Source organism: Triturus cristatus, chromosome 3_1 (genome assembly GCF_964204655.1).
Source record: "Triturus cristatus chromosome 3_1, aTriCri1.1, whole genome shotgun sequence".
Taxonomy (NCBI): domain Eukaryota; kingdom Metazoa; phylum Chordata; class Amphibia; order Caudata; family Salamandridae; genus Triturus; species Triturus cristatus.
This window is the reverse complement of record NC_140583.1, coordinates 48,208,767-48,222,111: the sequence shown is the minus strand read 5'-3', so window position 1 is coordinate 48,222,111 and position 13,345 is coordinate 48,208,767. Positions and strand designations below refer to the sequence as shown.

Below are 13,345 nucleotides of genomic sequence, written 5' to 3'. Positions count from 1 at the left end.
AACAGGTGATAAGGTGCGTTAGCAGCAGGAAAATAACACCTGCTCTGACCTGGTGCTAAGTCGAACCGTAGCCTGCACCACAAAAGCGAGCACAGCCCACAGCCACATCGGAAAGGCAGCAGATGCCATGGAGCCACTGGTCATGCGACCCGGACACCCAAGAGTGTCACAACACCCACCGCTACCACCCCAGGACCCCATACAGCACAAGGAACCCCCCTCCATGGACCACCACCCAGGCAGCGCTGACAAAGATAGCGGATCCCCAGGAAACACACCAGCCTCACAGACCCAACACCTGACAATGTTCTTGCCCAGCACAGGCTCAAAAGGACAACCATTGCACGCATCATGACCAACAACGCCCAACAGGCTGATGGCACCAACACAGCAGACAACCAATATCCCACCCCACACAAAGCTGCTGGCTGTGCTGCACCTGTAGGCCCCTGGCACCCCCCAACCAACACCCGCCACAGTCGAAGGAGTCATTCAGCCAGCCACATCCAAGTCACTCACACCTGTCCTTGACATCACCACAGCCTGGTACCCCAGTCCCCATACGTCAAACATAATGTGCAGGATCCGCTGGAGACCAAGCAAGGACCATACGCCATAGCTGGATGCACGCACATGTTGTGGGCATTCAACAGCACACGTCATACCTGTGCCCCCTGACGACACAGCACACAATCACCGCAACAGAAAGCACATACTCACATCAATGTGCAGGCAACAACCGAACACTGTGTAACCTCCACCAATCTCTCCTCCAAATACCCAGCCACTGTGCATGATCCCTCCATCCTCCGACAGTCCATCAGCAACCAGCATCCCCAGGATGGCACCAAGGGAAATGCACAGCCCCTTGGCAAGTTCAAAATGAACACCCCACTAACCTCAACTCCACAACCATGCAACTCACAACTCTGGCAATGCACACGTCACAAAAACAAAACCAACATGCAAAACAACATGCCCACCCACCAGATGGACAATTTACCCGGACCAGCCATTAGAGTCTGCCCTAACTATTGAATTGCCTCAGGGGGCCGTACTATTATGAACTTTGGTTTTGCTGGCCAATAACATCAATATATTTATTTTTGTACTATTACACTGTGTGTATGTTGTTTTGCACTTATTTCACTGAGCACTAAGTTCTACCTTGGTTATTATTTGTTATGTTTTTGTATTATGATGGCTCTTGCGAATGATTTTCTGATGACAAATTTCATAAATGAATGAATTCATATAAGGATATTAAGGTCTGTTTGTTTTTGTGTCACTGTTGATTCATTCAGATATTCTGCTGCATATCCAGTTGGATATGGTTTTACCCGACAGAACTATTGTAATTTTGATATACACCCACCAGATACGACAGGACACCTCACAATGGAAACCTTGGCAATCCATGAACATGAGCCATCAATGGCATGGCACCTCAGCCACACAATAGCCAATTGTGGGGAGAGGTGACAACCAGGCATCTGTGAAGGATGCAGGAGAACCATGATTGGGAAACTGCACATTGCCAAGAGTGGCAGAGATGTGCTGGACAGACCGCAGTATGCAGAATACACCCATATCCAGGGTGACATACACCTCTGGCGTATGGATTGTAGTGGACAGTGGACGCAACCATGTCACCCTGGCCAGTGGGAGAGTTTGTGGAAATGTTGCCTGTTACGTCTCCCCCGTAAGCGTGAGCAGAGTGGGATGGTCCTCTTCCGGAAAGCCCAACGTCTCTGCCAGGTGGCGCCACTCAACACACGACAAGACCGACGGGGTCCCCGTGAGCCGATCTTGTGTGCATGCCGTACCCCGGACCGCTGAACCCTGAACCTGTCAGGCCCGCCCCTGTGCCGCCAGGCCACACTGATCACCTGCCGACACCGGTGTGTGTCACGGTGGGCCCACCACGTGCAGGTGCAAGCACCAAGCCCGAGGCCAGCGACCTTGGCATCCTCCTCAGACTAGGCCTGGGCGGTAAATTCCATTCCGCTGGCGGAATTTGCGGTATTTGGGTAATTTCACGTTTTGCGGAGAACGCTGAATTGCCCAAAATTCTGCGTTCCGCGGCTTCGCGGAATTTTTTGCTTGTTCGCGTTCTCAAAATGCATGTTCATGAGATATTTTCCCTGAGCATGCAAACAGCATTCACGAACAGTAAAAAAGCATCGCAAACAAGCAATTCTGCGTGTTCGCAGAATCTCTGTGTGCTCACGGAGATTCTTTACCATTTTGCGGTGCTTTGCGTAATGCGACTGCGCAAATTCCGCTCACCCCTACCTCACCCCTACCTCAGACCATCACGGGCTCCACAACAGAGGCCCGCTTTCGTCCTTTCTCGGTGACGTACTCTACTGCCGCCTCCGGCCTACACCACGGTCAAGTAGGTCACACATTTGGAACTGGGTCTTGATTACACCATGGCAGTGAACATTATCCAAGGCAGAGTTCATGTCACTATACTCCCTTCGATGTGGTGCCACCAAGTCTGTGCATAGCATTACAACCACACGCGTCTGTTGACCTTCGCGGACTATTGCCCTCGGCCAACTCTGTGCACGAGTAGGTCACAGAACTGGAACTGAACATCGATTGTTCAACGGCAGATTACATATCTATGCACGCAAGGAGAGGCGTGAGAGGATGACGCGTTGCAGCCTGGAGGGAATAGGATCATCGTCACGGAGGTGATCGAACACCACCGATAACTGCCCTGTTGCCACTAACTCTGTGCATCACGAGCCAACGACAGCTGGCTGTGGGCCCTTGCTGACCGCTGCCCCCGGCCTACACTGCGGTCAAATAGGTCCCACACACCTTCGAATTCAACCTCTGTATGTTTATGGAAGACTTCATGTTATTGTACAGGCCTCATCACAGACTACATCCCCTTTCAACCCCGGTGCCAAGATGTCTATTCCCTGAGACCCATAGTCACTTTCTGGTTGGACTTTGGGGTGACTGAGTCCATGGACTTGGGCTTGTCGTCGCCATCATGGCGGTGATAATGACTTCGTGCCAAAAACGAGGCTGTGGCATTCCAGCCCATCATTTGCTGCTTCCGGATAACATCATACCTTTCGCCTCATGCCCTGGAGGACACCTTCCATTGTCCTTCGCAACACTCCACAACATACACCTCGGACATTGATGAGGACCCACTCAGGTCACATGGCCCATCTGACTGCACTGCAAGTCACCGTCCCGTGGCAGGATGCCTGTGCCAGCCACTGTGCATCCAGGGCCACTAACTCTGTGCAACTCACATCAGTGACCCTGTCTGATTGAATATTGGATGACCTCTGTGACGGTGGCCCTGGGGTCATTGATGCCATGTGCATGTGGGCCTGCCCTGTCCGCTGACTACAGCCTCAACTGCGGACCACCAGGGCTCACACCTCAAATCGAGTCCTGACTGGCCCAGACGTCACACCACCGCAGGAGGCACATGCCACCTCCGCCAGGACACCCTTCAAATGCCATCTGCTAGAGTCAAAACTGTGGTCCTGAGAAACCTACGGCGTTGATAAACACCTGTTGTGTATACCATCATCAGACTGATACCCTGCTAGGCACTCGAGGTGCCACTGACTCAGTGCCCCGCAAGCCATCGTCCGTTACGGATTGTGTTTTGTGCTGTGGTAGCAATCTCATCTCAAAGAGTGTGGGAGGCCTGGGACGTTGTTGAGGAAGCTGATGCAGGTCTAACACACCACACTGCATCTGCATCAGGAATACCTCGAAGGGACACAATCCGAGACTTTTTCTTCAAATGAGCGCGCTCATCTCTAGTGTCCCAACCACAGTGCACTGCAACTCATGGACACTTCTGTTTGCATGTTGTGTGTCCTCTGGACTTTCTCCGTCTCCCTCCATGTTGCTCAGCAGTTGACTCTGTTATGCAGGTGTTTCTTCCATTTTCTGTTGCACTGGTGTCCACTGTTCAAGTGGTTGCCAGCACTAAGCACTCCGTGCGGGCTGGCTTACTCTCACCCCACACACATCCAGCACAGGCGTCACTGTACATGTGTCCCTGCCAAAAAAGGGGCCGGGTGCACGTGCCTGTAGCCAGTTTAACATGATATCTGCGTGTGTCCCTGTGGTCTTGTAGTATGCATGAGGGCCCTAGGACATTACATAGTGCTGTGCACTGCGGATGCAGACATGCCACCGCAGGCAGCGTGTTGGAGCTTGGCCATGTAGTTTTGTCGTCACCCACTCAATTCATAAGGGGAGTGGGCTGGGCTGTCGTAGGCAGAGCCGACGTTGGTGTGTGACTGCTATTTGCGTGCCCCTGGGTATGGTTCTGTACAGTGAATGTGCATCTGCATGTGCCTCTATGGCTGTGTGGGTCTCCTTTGTGGGGTGTGGGTGGTCCCTGAAGTGTAATGGACACCAACGTATGTGATCTAGTTTGCCTTCCATGGGCTTGGACCCCAACCACACCTGTTCGGCCACCTCCTTTTGGCGTGCTGACACTTGGCAATGGGGTGCTCTGTGTGGGTGGGTGAAGTGTCGTGAGCCAGTTGTGCTTCGGGTGCTTCCTGCTCTGTGGTCTGTTGTAGGCTCTGTGACCTCCTCTGAGTAGCTTGTCTGCCCAGGTTCTGGTGGTGGGTTGTGTGGGATGTCCATGGGCTGTTGTAGTGTGTCGGTGTCGAAGGTGTGGTGGTCCTCTCTGGCATCACAGATGTGTTATCTTGTGTGCTCTGCTGGAGATGGTGCACGCCCCTCTGCAATGTGAAGGGGAGATGCATGTTGACATTGTGTTGACATGTATGTTTGCGTATTGTTCTGGTCTTCATGCAGACTGTATGACAATGTACAATGTGACTGTTCTTGAGGTGCTGAATTCTACTGCAGGACTGTGTACATTTGGACTACAGGACGGATGTGGGGTCGTACGCGTATATTTCCATTTCACAGTTTCCTGCTCTGTCAGATGTAGTAGGCATTTTTCTGTGCATGTGGGGAGCAAGTTGTGTCCTGTGTTCTGCAGTGTCGGCTAAGCGCATTGTACCACTTTGTCGTCAATGTGGGTGTGTTGTTCTTGTTATGTGTGTGTGTTGCAGTGTGCCAAGGGGATGAGGGAAATGATCCTGGGTGATTGTGGGTGTGCAGTGTGCTATGCCTCGTTGTGCATGTGTGCCATTGTGCTCATCTCCCCCCGTCCCTCCAGTCCCGGTTGATGTTGTGTCAGGTCCTCTTGAGTTGTGTCCGTACTCCCTTCTCCTTGCACCGTCTCCACACTGATGACTGTGGCCTCGGTTTCCTCCGGCTCCTCCCGTGTTGCTGGACTGCCACCTCCTGTCGCCATTGCTGGCTTCCTGTTGGCAGTGGGTTTGTGCCTGGTTTCAGTTGTCACGTCATGCCGGCACCTCTTGGCATCCTCGATTGGCCACCTTGGCACTCCGACTGCATTCCAGGTGGTCTTCTTATGGGTCAGTTGCTGGTAGTGTTCTGTCACCTCTGTGACGCTGGTCTTGTTTTCCTGCGGTCTGCACCCCGTCTTCCTCTCCCTCTTCTCCTTGGCCTTCCCCGAGGCTGTTGTTCCTTGCTGGTGGTCTGTGGGGGTTGTGGGGTTCGCATTCGCTTCTGCGCTGGGTCAGTTTGCATCCATGTTGCTCCATGCTTTGGCTTGTTTCTGGTGTGTTGTTTCGGTCTTTATTTGTGGTGCATTTGCCCGCCAGACGCGTGTATTTGCCGGCCTGTGGCTGGTTTTTGTGGCTTTTTGTACCGCGTTGGACTCGTTGCATGTTTTTTTGCGTCCGCGTTTCGCATTTTTGCTGTGTGGCGTTGGATTTTGTGCGGCCAGTTGACGTGTTATCTGGTGACTATCGCATGCTACCTCCGCGTTGTGAATACTTGGTTGGCACGGCGTAATTTTCCTGCGTTGGGCAGTGATTTTGGAAGTTGCGTTAGGCTACACCTGCGGTAGTTATCACACGTTCTTGTGAATATACCCCTTAGTTATTCAGTTGTAGTGCAATAGAACCTGTGGCCCTGGGATACCATCAGTAAATGACAGTACACACCATTGATGTGGAGCAGTAAGCGCCAACCACTGACACTGCCCAGTAACCACTAACTGCCCAAAAAACCTTATGAAAATTTTGGCAGTTTATTGAAGACAACTGTAAGAAAAGTATCAGACTTCAATGGCCACCGCTGAACTGCCAAGGATCACTTTTGTCAGCTAGGTAATTACAGCATCAGTGAGTGAACACATCCAAAGCATTTTATATTTGAGGGTCATATGATTCACTTACAGAAATACACCATATACTGAAACAATAAGAGGATCGCATAGACAGACCCATGGAGAGCACAGTGGTGGGAGCCACATCACAACACTAGGGAATGAACAATGCAGATAGAATCCAAAAATCAGAACCTCTAAGTTATTTATAGTCCAGTGTAGGTTCAGCATTAAGAGTTTAAAATGTTACATAGAAATGATGGAAATGCGGATCCCCCACACAGAGACCACGGGCCCTTATGGTACATTTTCACTGAGAAGTCAAAACCATTTGGTATTATTTCTTACAAAGATGTGATAGCACATGGAAGGTCCATCACTGAGTTCACTTCACCTTGAAAGTCTTTCAATGAGAGTCCACTGACCATGGAACTGAGAGTCCACTGCGCATGAAATGTCTTTCACATAAATTCTACTGCTCATGGAGGGTCATCTCCCACAGAGAGTTTTCAGTCATTGCGGGTCATATCTCTGTAGAGGACCTATTGTTAAGACTCCACAGAGCATGGACAGCCCCTTGATGAGTGCTCGCATCCCATGGAGGACCATCTCCTACTGAGAACCCATAGCCCATGGAAGGTATATCAATTAAAATCCACAAACTATGCATGGTCTTTCACTGTGTGTCCACTACACAAAGAGAGTCATCAGCAGTCGTGGAACCATGGGGATCTTTCACTGTGACTCCATAACCCAAAGAGGGTCCTGATGCCCAATAATGAGCCCATGTGGGGTCTTCTACATAGAGAACATAACCCCAGGGGATACCTCGGTATGAGCTCACAGAACATTGACGGTCATTCACAGAGGCACCACAAACCATGGAGGGTCTCTAAGTGGTAGTCAGCAGCCCACAGATGATCAGTAACTTAGAGATGTCAGCCCATGTAAATTCATTGCTCATTTAGGGTGTTGCACCATGTTATCAAGTTTTTTTTATATTGACCTCAAAAGCTACAAAGTATAGCCATATTATTCTATACTAAACATCTATATAACCTGAAGATATACATAGCAATATATAGTCCCATTTGGGTGCATTGTGAATCAATTGTTTTGCTGGGTTTTGTACATGTTGTAATTTGTGGATCAGAACGCAGGAAGACCCATTTAGACTGAGTTACAAACAACCAGTAGATTTAATGTCAAGGAATGGACCAAGATCTTCTGGGAGTCAAAAGGCAGAAGGAGGGCACATTTCTGGAGTATTTTTAACATAAAATACCTGGTAGATATGAATTTGAAAATTAAAAGATAAATTGGAATAAAAAATCACTCCCAGATTGTGGACTGATTCTGCTGGAATTGATGGGGTATCAAAGAAGCTACACCAACAGTGAGAGGACCACATATCCGGTTTACCAATCTGATGATCTCAGTATTATTCGTTTTACTCTTTAAGGAACAGCAGACCTAAGTCACAGAGGAGGAAAGGGATTCCCTGAGGCTAGATGTCCCACTAGAAGTTTAGCTTTAGTGAAAACACAATGTGGTGTGAACTTGGAATAACAACCACCTTTCATCTCTATACAAGACTTTTTCCAATGCCACAAAAATACAGTGGTGAATATAACTATATTCACATCACTACCTTTACCCCCTTCTATGCATCTTAACTGTGCTGTGTGAAGATAGAAGGGCAATTTTATGAGAGCCTTGCGTCACGTTTGCACCACACAAAGTGGTACATGAGTGATGTAAGCATCTAAGAGACATTTATTTAGCCATGCAAAGCCAGATCGCGTGCCCTTGAATGGCTTCATAAATCTGAAGGTATGCAACGCAGCGCAAATCGGTGTGTTGCCTATCCCTCTGCAAGGGAGACATTCCATGGATGTTTCGGTGGGTGTCTCCACGCAAATCTCATCGTTTTTTAAACATTCCCAGATTTACCAAACCTGGTAAACCTGGGAATGCGCCAGAAAGATACGCCTACCCAGGTCAGGTTTTTCCTCTTTCTATGTGTACTCCATTCTGCAGCACACATAGAACGAAGAACACACCTCTATGTTTTCTTCTGTGCAGGAAGGTGTCCCTTCCTGCACAGAAACAATCCTGCCTACTACACAGGCACCCCTGCACCATAACATGGGGAAAGGAAATGAATGTGCTGCATTGCTTAAACACTGCACATTCCTGCTTTTTCCAAGTGAGTCAGGGCAGTGCAGCAAAGTGACTTGCTATGGTGGCCTGCACCACTATTTTCATAAATAGGCGCCAAAGTGTTCTACCTTGGGTCCTATGAGATCTGGAGATCATGCACATTTATTTGTCTTGTCCTTTTACTATCAGGGAAGATTACACAGTCTGTGTGATTGATCCCTTCTGGTGTGTTGCTGACTGTAGGACCAGTCCTTAGAGTGTCCTGTGCTCTTACCCATCTATTGGTTGGAACTGGAGGTAATCAGGCTCAGTGATGGATCTGGCCTGATGCTGAATATAAGGATCAGTCCTTAGGGTGCCCTGTGCTCATACACCCCCTTTCCTCCACCACAAGCAGTATCTGGAGGTAATTAGTCTATGTGATAGATCTGTTATGATGCTGAATGTTGGATCAGTCCTTAGTGTGCCTTGTGCTGTTACCCATCTGCAGACAGGGTCTAGAGGCAATGGGTCTATCTGACGGAGCCCTACCAGCTGTGATGCTGAATGTAGGATACAACCTTAGGGTGCCCTGTGCTCTTACTCATCCAGATGCAGGGTCTAGAGGCAATGGGTCTATCTGACGGAGCCCTACCAGCTGTGATGCTGAATGTAGGATACAACCTTAGGGTGCCCTGTGCTCTTACTCATCCAGATGCAGGGTCTAGAGGCAATGGGTCTATCTGACGGAGCCCTACCAGCTGTGATGCTGAATGTAGGATACAACCTTAGGGTGCCCTGTGCTCTTACTCATCCAGATGCAGGGTCTAGAGGCAATGGGTCTATCTGACGGAGCCCTACCAGCTGTGATGCTGAATGAAGGATACAACCTTAGGGTGCCCTGTGCTCTTACTCATCCAGATGCAGGGTTAGGAGGTAATGAGTCTGTCTGATGGTACCCTACCTGGTGTGAAGCTGAATGTAGGATACAACCTTAGGGTGCCCTGTGCTCTTACTCATCCAGAAGCAGGGTTTAGAGGTAATGAGTCTGTCTGATGGTACCCTACCTGGTGTGAAGCTGAATGTAGGATCTGTCCTTAGGGTACCCTGTGCTCTTGCCCACCCACAGAATGAACCCGGAGGTATTGAGTCTCTCTCATGGAGCTGTACCTAGTGTGATGCTGAATGTGGGGTCAGTCCTTAGAGTGTCCTGTGCTCTTACCCATCCACAGGCAGGATCTGGAGGTAATCTGGTTCCGCCGTGCGGGTCACAAAGCTAATACAGGTCACTGATCCAAACCCACTCATTGCATTTTTAATAGCAGCCAGATCTTGTACACCTGAGAGATAACAGAAGAAATGAGAGGATGACATAAGTTCCAAAAACCTGGAAAGGTATCTATGAAAGACAATGTTTGGCCTTGGTGTAAAAGTGAACTCACTGTAAGTGGGACTGAGGGTGTAGGGCACACGGACGGTCCCATCGCTGGATTTAGGCCAGAAGCAGCTGTTGTCTGGACATACGAGGGCATTGCGGCCTGGGCGGATGGCAATGTCCCCTTCGTGTACCAGCTGTGAGCTGCCTACAACAGTAAAATACAGCAACAGTATTCAGTGTCTGCTATAAACCGGAAGGAACAAGACCTAAAAAGCAATGTCAGGATTTCTTTTTTAAAATACACAAATTCATCCAGGTGGAGGACGATGCGGCCATTTCAGATACATCAAACCAAAGCGAACAAATGACCCTAATCACTGAAAAAAGGCCTCAGCACACAGGCAAGGACAGAGAGTGACTGCAGCTGGTAATATTTACTGGGAATGGTTTCCTGTTATGTTAAAATAATTTATTAAGCGCACGTTCACCAAACTGTTTCTTGGCGCTGAGCGGGGACGGTTGCTCGGACAGAAACAGTGGAATTAATTGTAAGCCTGGGCAAATAGCCATGTTTTGAGGGATTTTCTGAACTTGGAGTAGGAGGTGGCCAGACGCAATTCAGGAGGAAGGGGGTTCCAGAAATGGGGTGCAAGAGCCGAGAATCTTAGGCCACCGTGTGTTTTACATTCCTAAGTGTTGTCATCTTGTCATATCAGGAATTATTTATGGCACCACTAAAAGCAATACTGACTTACCATAATAACATCGAGCATATGAAGACAGAATTTCCTATTAACCTGTATGATTGTCAACTGCCTTCTAAGTGCTTTCTATCTTCTCTCAGCAAACACCAGCAACGACATCACACATGTTGTAAGACGCAGCCATTTCACCCTGTCACCACGCTAGAATCCGTGTAATTCTTCGTCCACACATTTGTATTGATTAAGGGCCAGATGTATGAAGACACCGGTTTGCGATTTCCTAATTGTGAATCCTTGTGATTCGCAGTTAGGAAATCGCAAAGCGGCATGCATGAAAGTGTGTTGAATACTTTCTGTGATTCCTAGGGGACCGCCAATGACCTACCTCATGAATATTAATGAAGTAGGTTGAAATATGCGACCCCACTAGGAATCGCAAAATTCACAGCGATAGTGGCCTGCTGGGGTTAGCAGACCACCATGTCCGTGATTGCTTTTAAATAAAGCAATCTTTTTTTCCTTTAATTTTTGGAGAGTAGGCAATGGTCCATGGGACCACTGTCTGCTCTTAAAAAATGCTTTAAAAACATTCACAAAAGAGGGAAGGGTCCTTTGGGGACCCCTTCCCATGTGCAAATGGGTTACAACCTACTTCAAGTAGGTGGTAAAATGAGAATGTTTTGTGACTGCATTTCGGTCGCAGAACATTTATACATACCAACGCGATTCGGTATTAGGAAGGGACGCCCTAAGCATGTCCCTTCCTAATAGCGAATCGTAATCCCATTTTGTGATTCGGTAACATGTTACTGAATCGCAAAATAGGCTTTGCAACATCTGAAAAGCATTTTTTTTGTCGCAAATGGGCCGATTCTCCAAATCAGCCCATTTGCGTTCTCAGAAAGGCTTGATACATCTGGCCCTAAAGGATTGTACATGCCATTATCTGTGTCACATACAAGTATGAACCAATGTATAGAATTCTTTGAATATTCACTAACTGAACTAAACCAGCGAGCAGATTTGATGTATACAATCCGTACCACACAAATGTTAGTTTAATTTTCATTGATTTGATTGTATTAACACAATCCTTCAAAATGTATACCAGTGTGAGCCAATCATATGCTTTGATTAAAAATAGTAGTACTGTGGTGTTGACCTGATACGCATCTGTATGTTGTTACCAAATGTTTCTATGATATTGATTTGAAATGTGTTTGGGAGGACTTTCGTTCCAAGAATGCATTTCTTTTTAAGTGTGTTATTCCACTTATCTATATGTTTTTAAATGGATGGCATCTGTTCCCAGATATACTACATTAGTAAAATATGAGCCAATGATTGTGTATTAAGACCAGATTGAGATGGCTGCTTCTATCTGCACTACAGCTGCAGAGGCAGGCCTGAGACATGTTTAAAAGCCTACTTTAGTTTTCTGCTGCCCAGTAGTAGAGACTAATGTATACGGGTCCGGTGGCTCAGTGGACTAAAGCGTCCACTCTAGGGACCTCTGCTCAACCTCATGGTCACAGGTTCCCATCCCGGCAGGTCCACTCAGCCTTTCATCTGAGGTCAATAAAATTAGTACCATTGAGTTGGATAACAATGAACATCTGTTATTCAGCACCAAGATACCTACGGGTGAACGTGCACTTTATAAATACATGTGTTGTGTTATGTTACGCTCTGAATATACATAGCACCAGGGACTTATAAGTAAATTAAATGTGCCAATTACGTGTAGGCCAATGTTATTATGTTTTAGGGAGAATGCAGAAGCACTTTACCACTGGTCAGCAGGGAAAAAGTTCACAGAGTCCCAAATCCGATGGGTTAAGAACAGGATGACAGAGGAAGACATGAAACTAGAGTGACCCTGCAGAAAGGACCATGTCCAGGACCTTGGTTGTCTTTGGTGATGGTTGTGAAGACACCTGGGCGCAGGCTACCAGCTGACTATCTTGTAACAAAGTATAGCGCCAAGAGGCCTGAAGTTTTCTATTACATTTGTTCTCTTTGGTGATGATCTGGAGGGCATCTGAGCTCAGGCTCAAGTCTAGTGCCCAGAAGCCGGAGGTTTTCTCTTACCTTTGTTCTCTTTGGTGATGATCTCGAAGACGTCTGGTCTCAGGGGCTTCTCTGAATCCCGGGTGTCTGAAAGACAAGGCACATTCCCAGCTTCACATCAGCTGCTGGTGCACAGGAATAGGCGGATTCAGAAATCAATTACAAAAGATTAAATATTAACTGGATCCAAGTGTGCATCTGAATTTTCTTCGCACAAAATGCGTATTTCTGCGAAATCAAACATATTCATGCATATTGTGTGGGAGGGGGTGAAATGCGCAGAGCCCTGTAGGTGCTAGGATATATGTAGCAAACAAGGAAAAATATGCAGGTCCATCTTTCTTATGGGGCAGGAGCTCCTAAAATGTGTAAGTTTCTAAATTCTTTCCCAGATACCGGTTTTAAATACACAATGGAGTTGTTCGATCAATAAATTGCTCTATTTCTATCAACCAGCCAATGGGTTTTGGGGCCAGATGTATCAAGCTTTTTTGAGTTTGCAAACAGGCCTTTGCAAACGCAAAAATATTTCTCAGATGTAGCAAAGCCTATTTTGTGATTCGGTAACATGTTACCTAATGGCAAAATGGGATTATGATTTGCTATTAGGAATGGGGGTGTTTAGGGCGTCCCTTCTTATTACCTCATTGCATCGGTATGGACGTATGACAGTACTTTTTGGCATCCATACTATGGTACTACCTCTAGGTTACCAATTTTTATTGTCTTCAATTTATAACTTTTCTCACCAGCTCATTGTTTTCTCGTTTTAGAATTCGTAATACACGCTATTTTCCTTTTATAGGCTGACAGTGCCCTCTGAGGTCCACACCCACCTAT

At 47.5% G+C, this 13,345-nt stretch overlaps 1 protein-coding gene across 1 annotated transcript in view; it reads right to left on the bottom strand.

Moving 5' to 3' along the window:
* LOC146859672 (astacin-like metalloendopeptidase) overlaps positions 1-13,345 on the bottom strand; it is a 113,121-nt gene that overhangs the window by 86,454 nt on the left and 13,322 nt on the right. The window contains exons 3-5 of the mRNA XM_085643426.1: positions 12,527-12,592; positions 9,796-9,936; positions 9,576-9,693 (exon numbers count right to left, since the gene is read on the bottom strand). Of these exons, the coding sequence (XP_085499552.1) occupies positions 9,576-9,693; positions 9,796-9,936; positions 12,527-12,592 (325 nt within the window). The remainder of the gene's footprint in view (positions 1-9,575; positions 9,694-9,795; positions 9,937-12,526; positions 12,593-13,345) is intronic.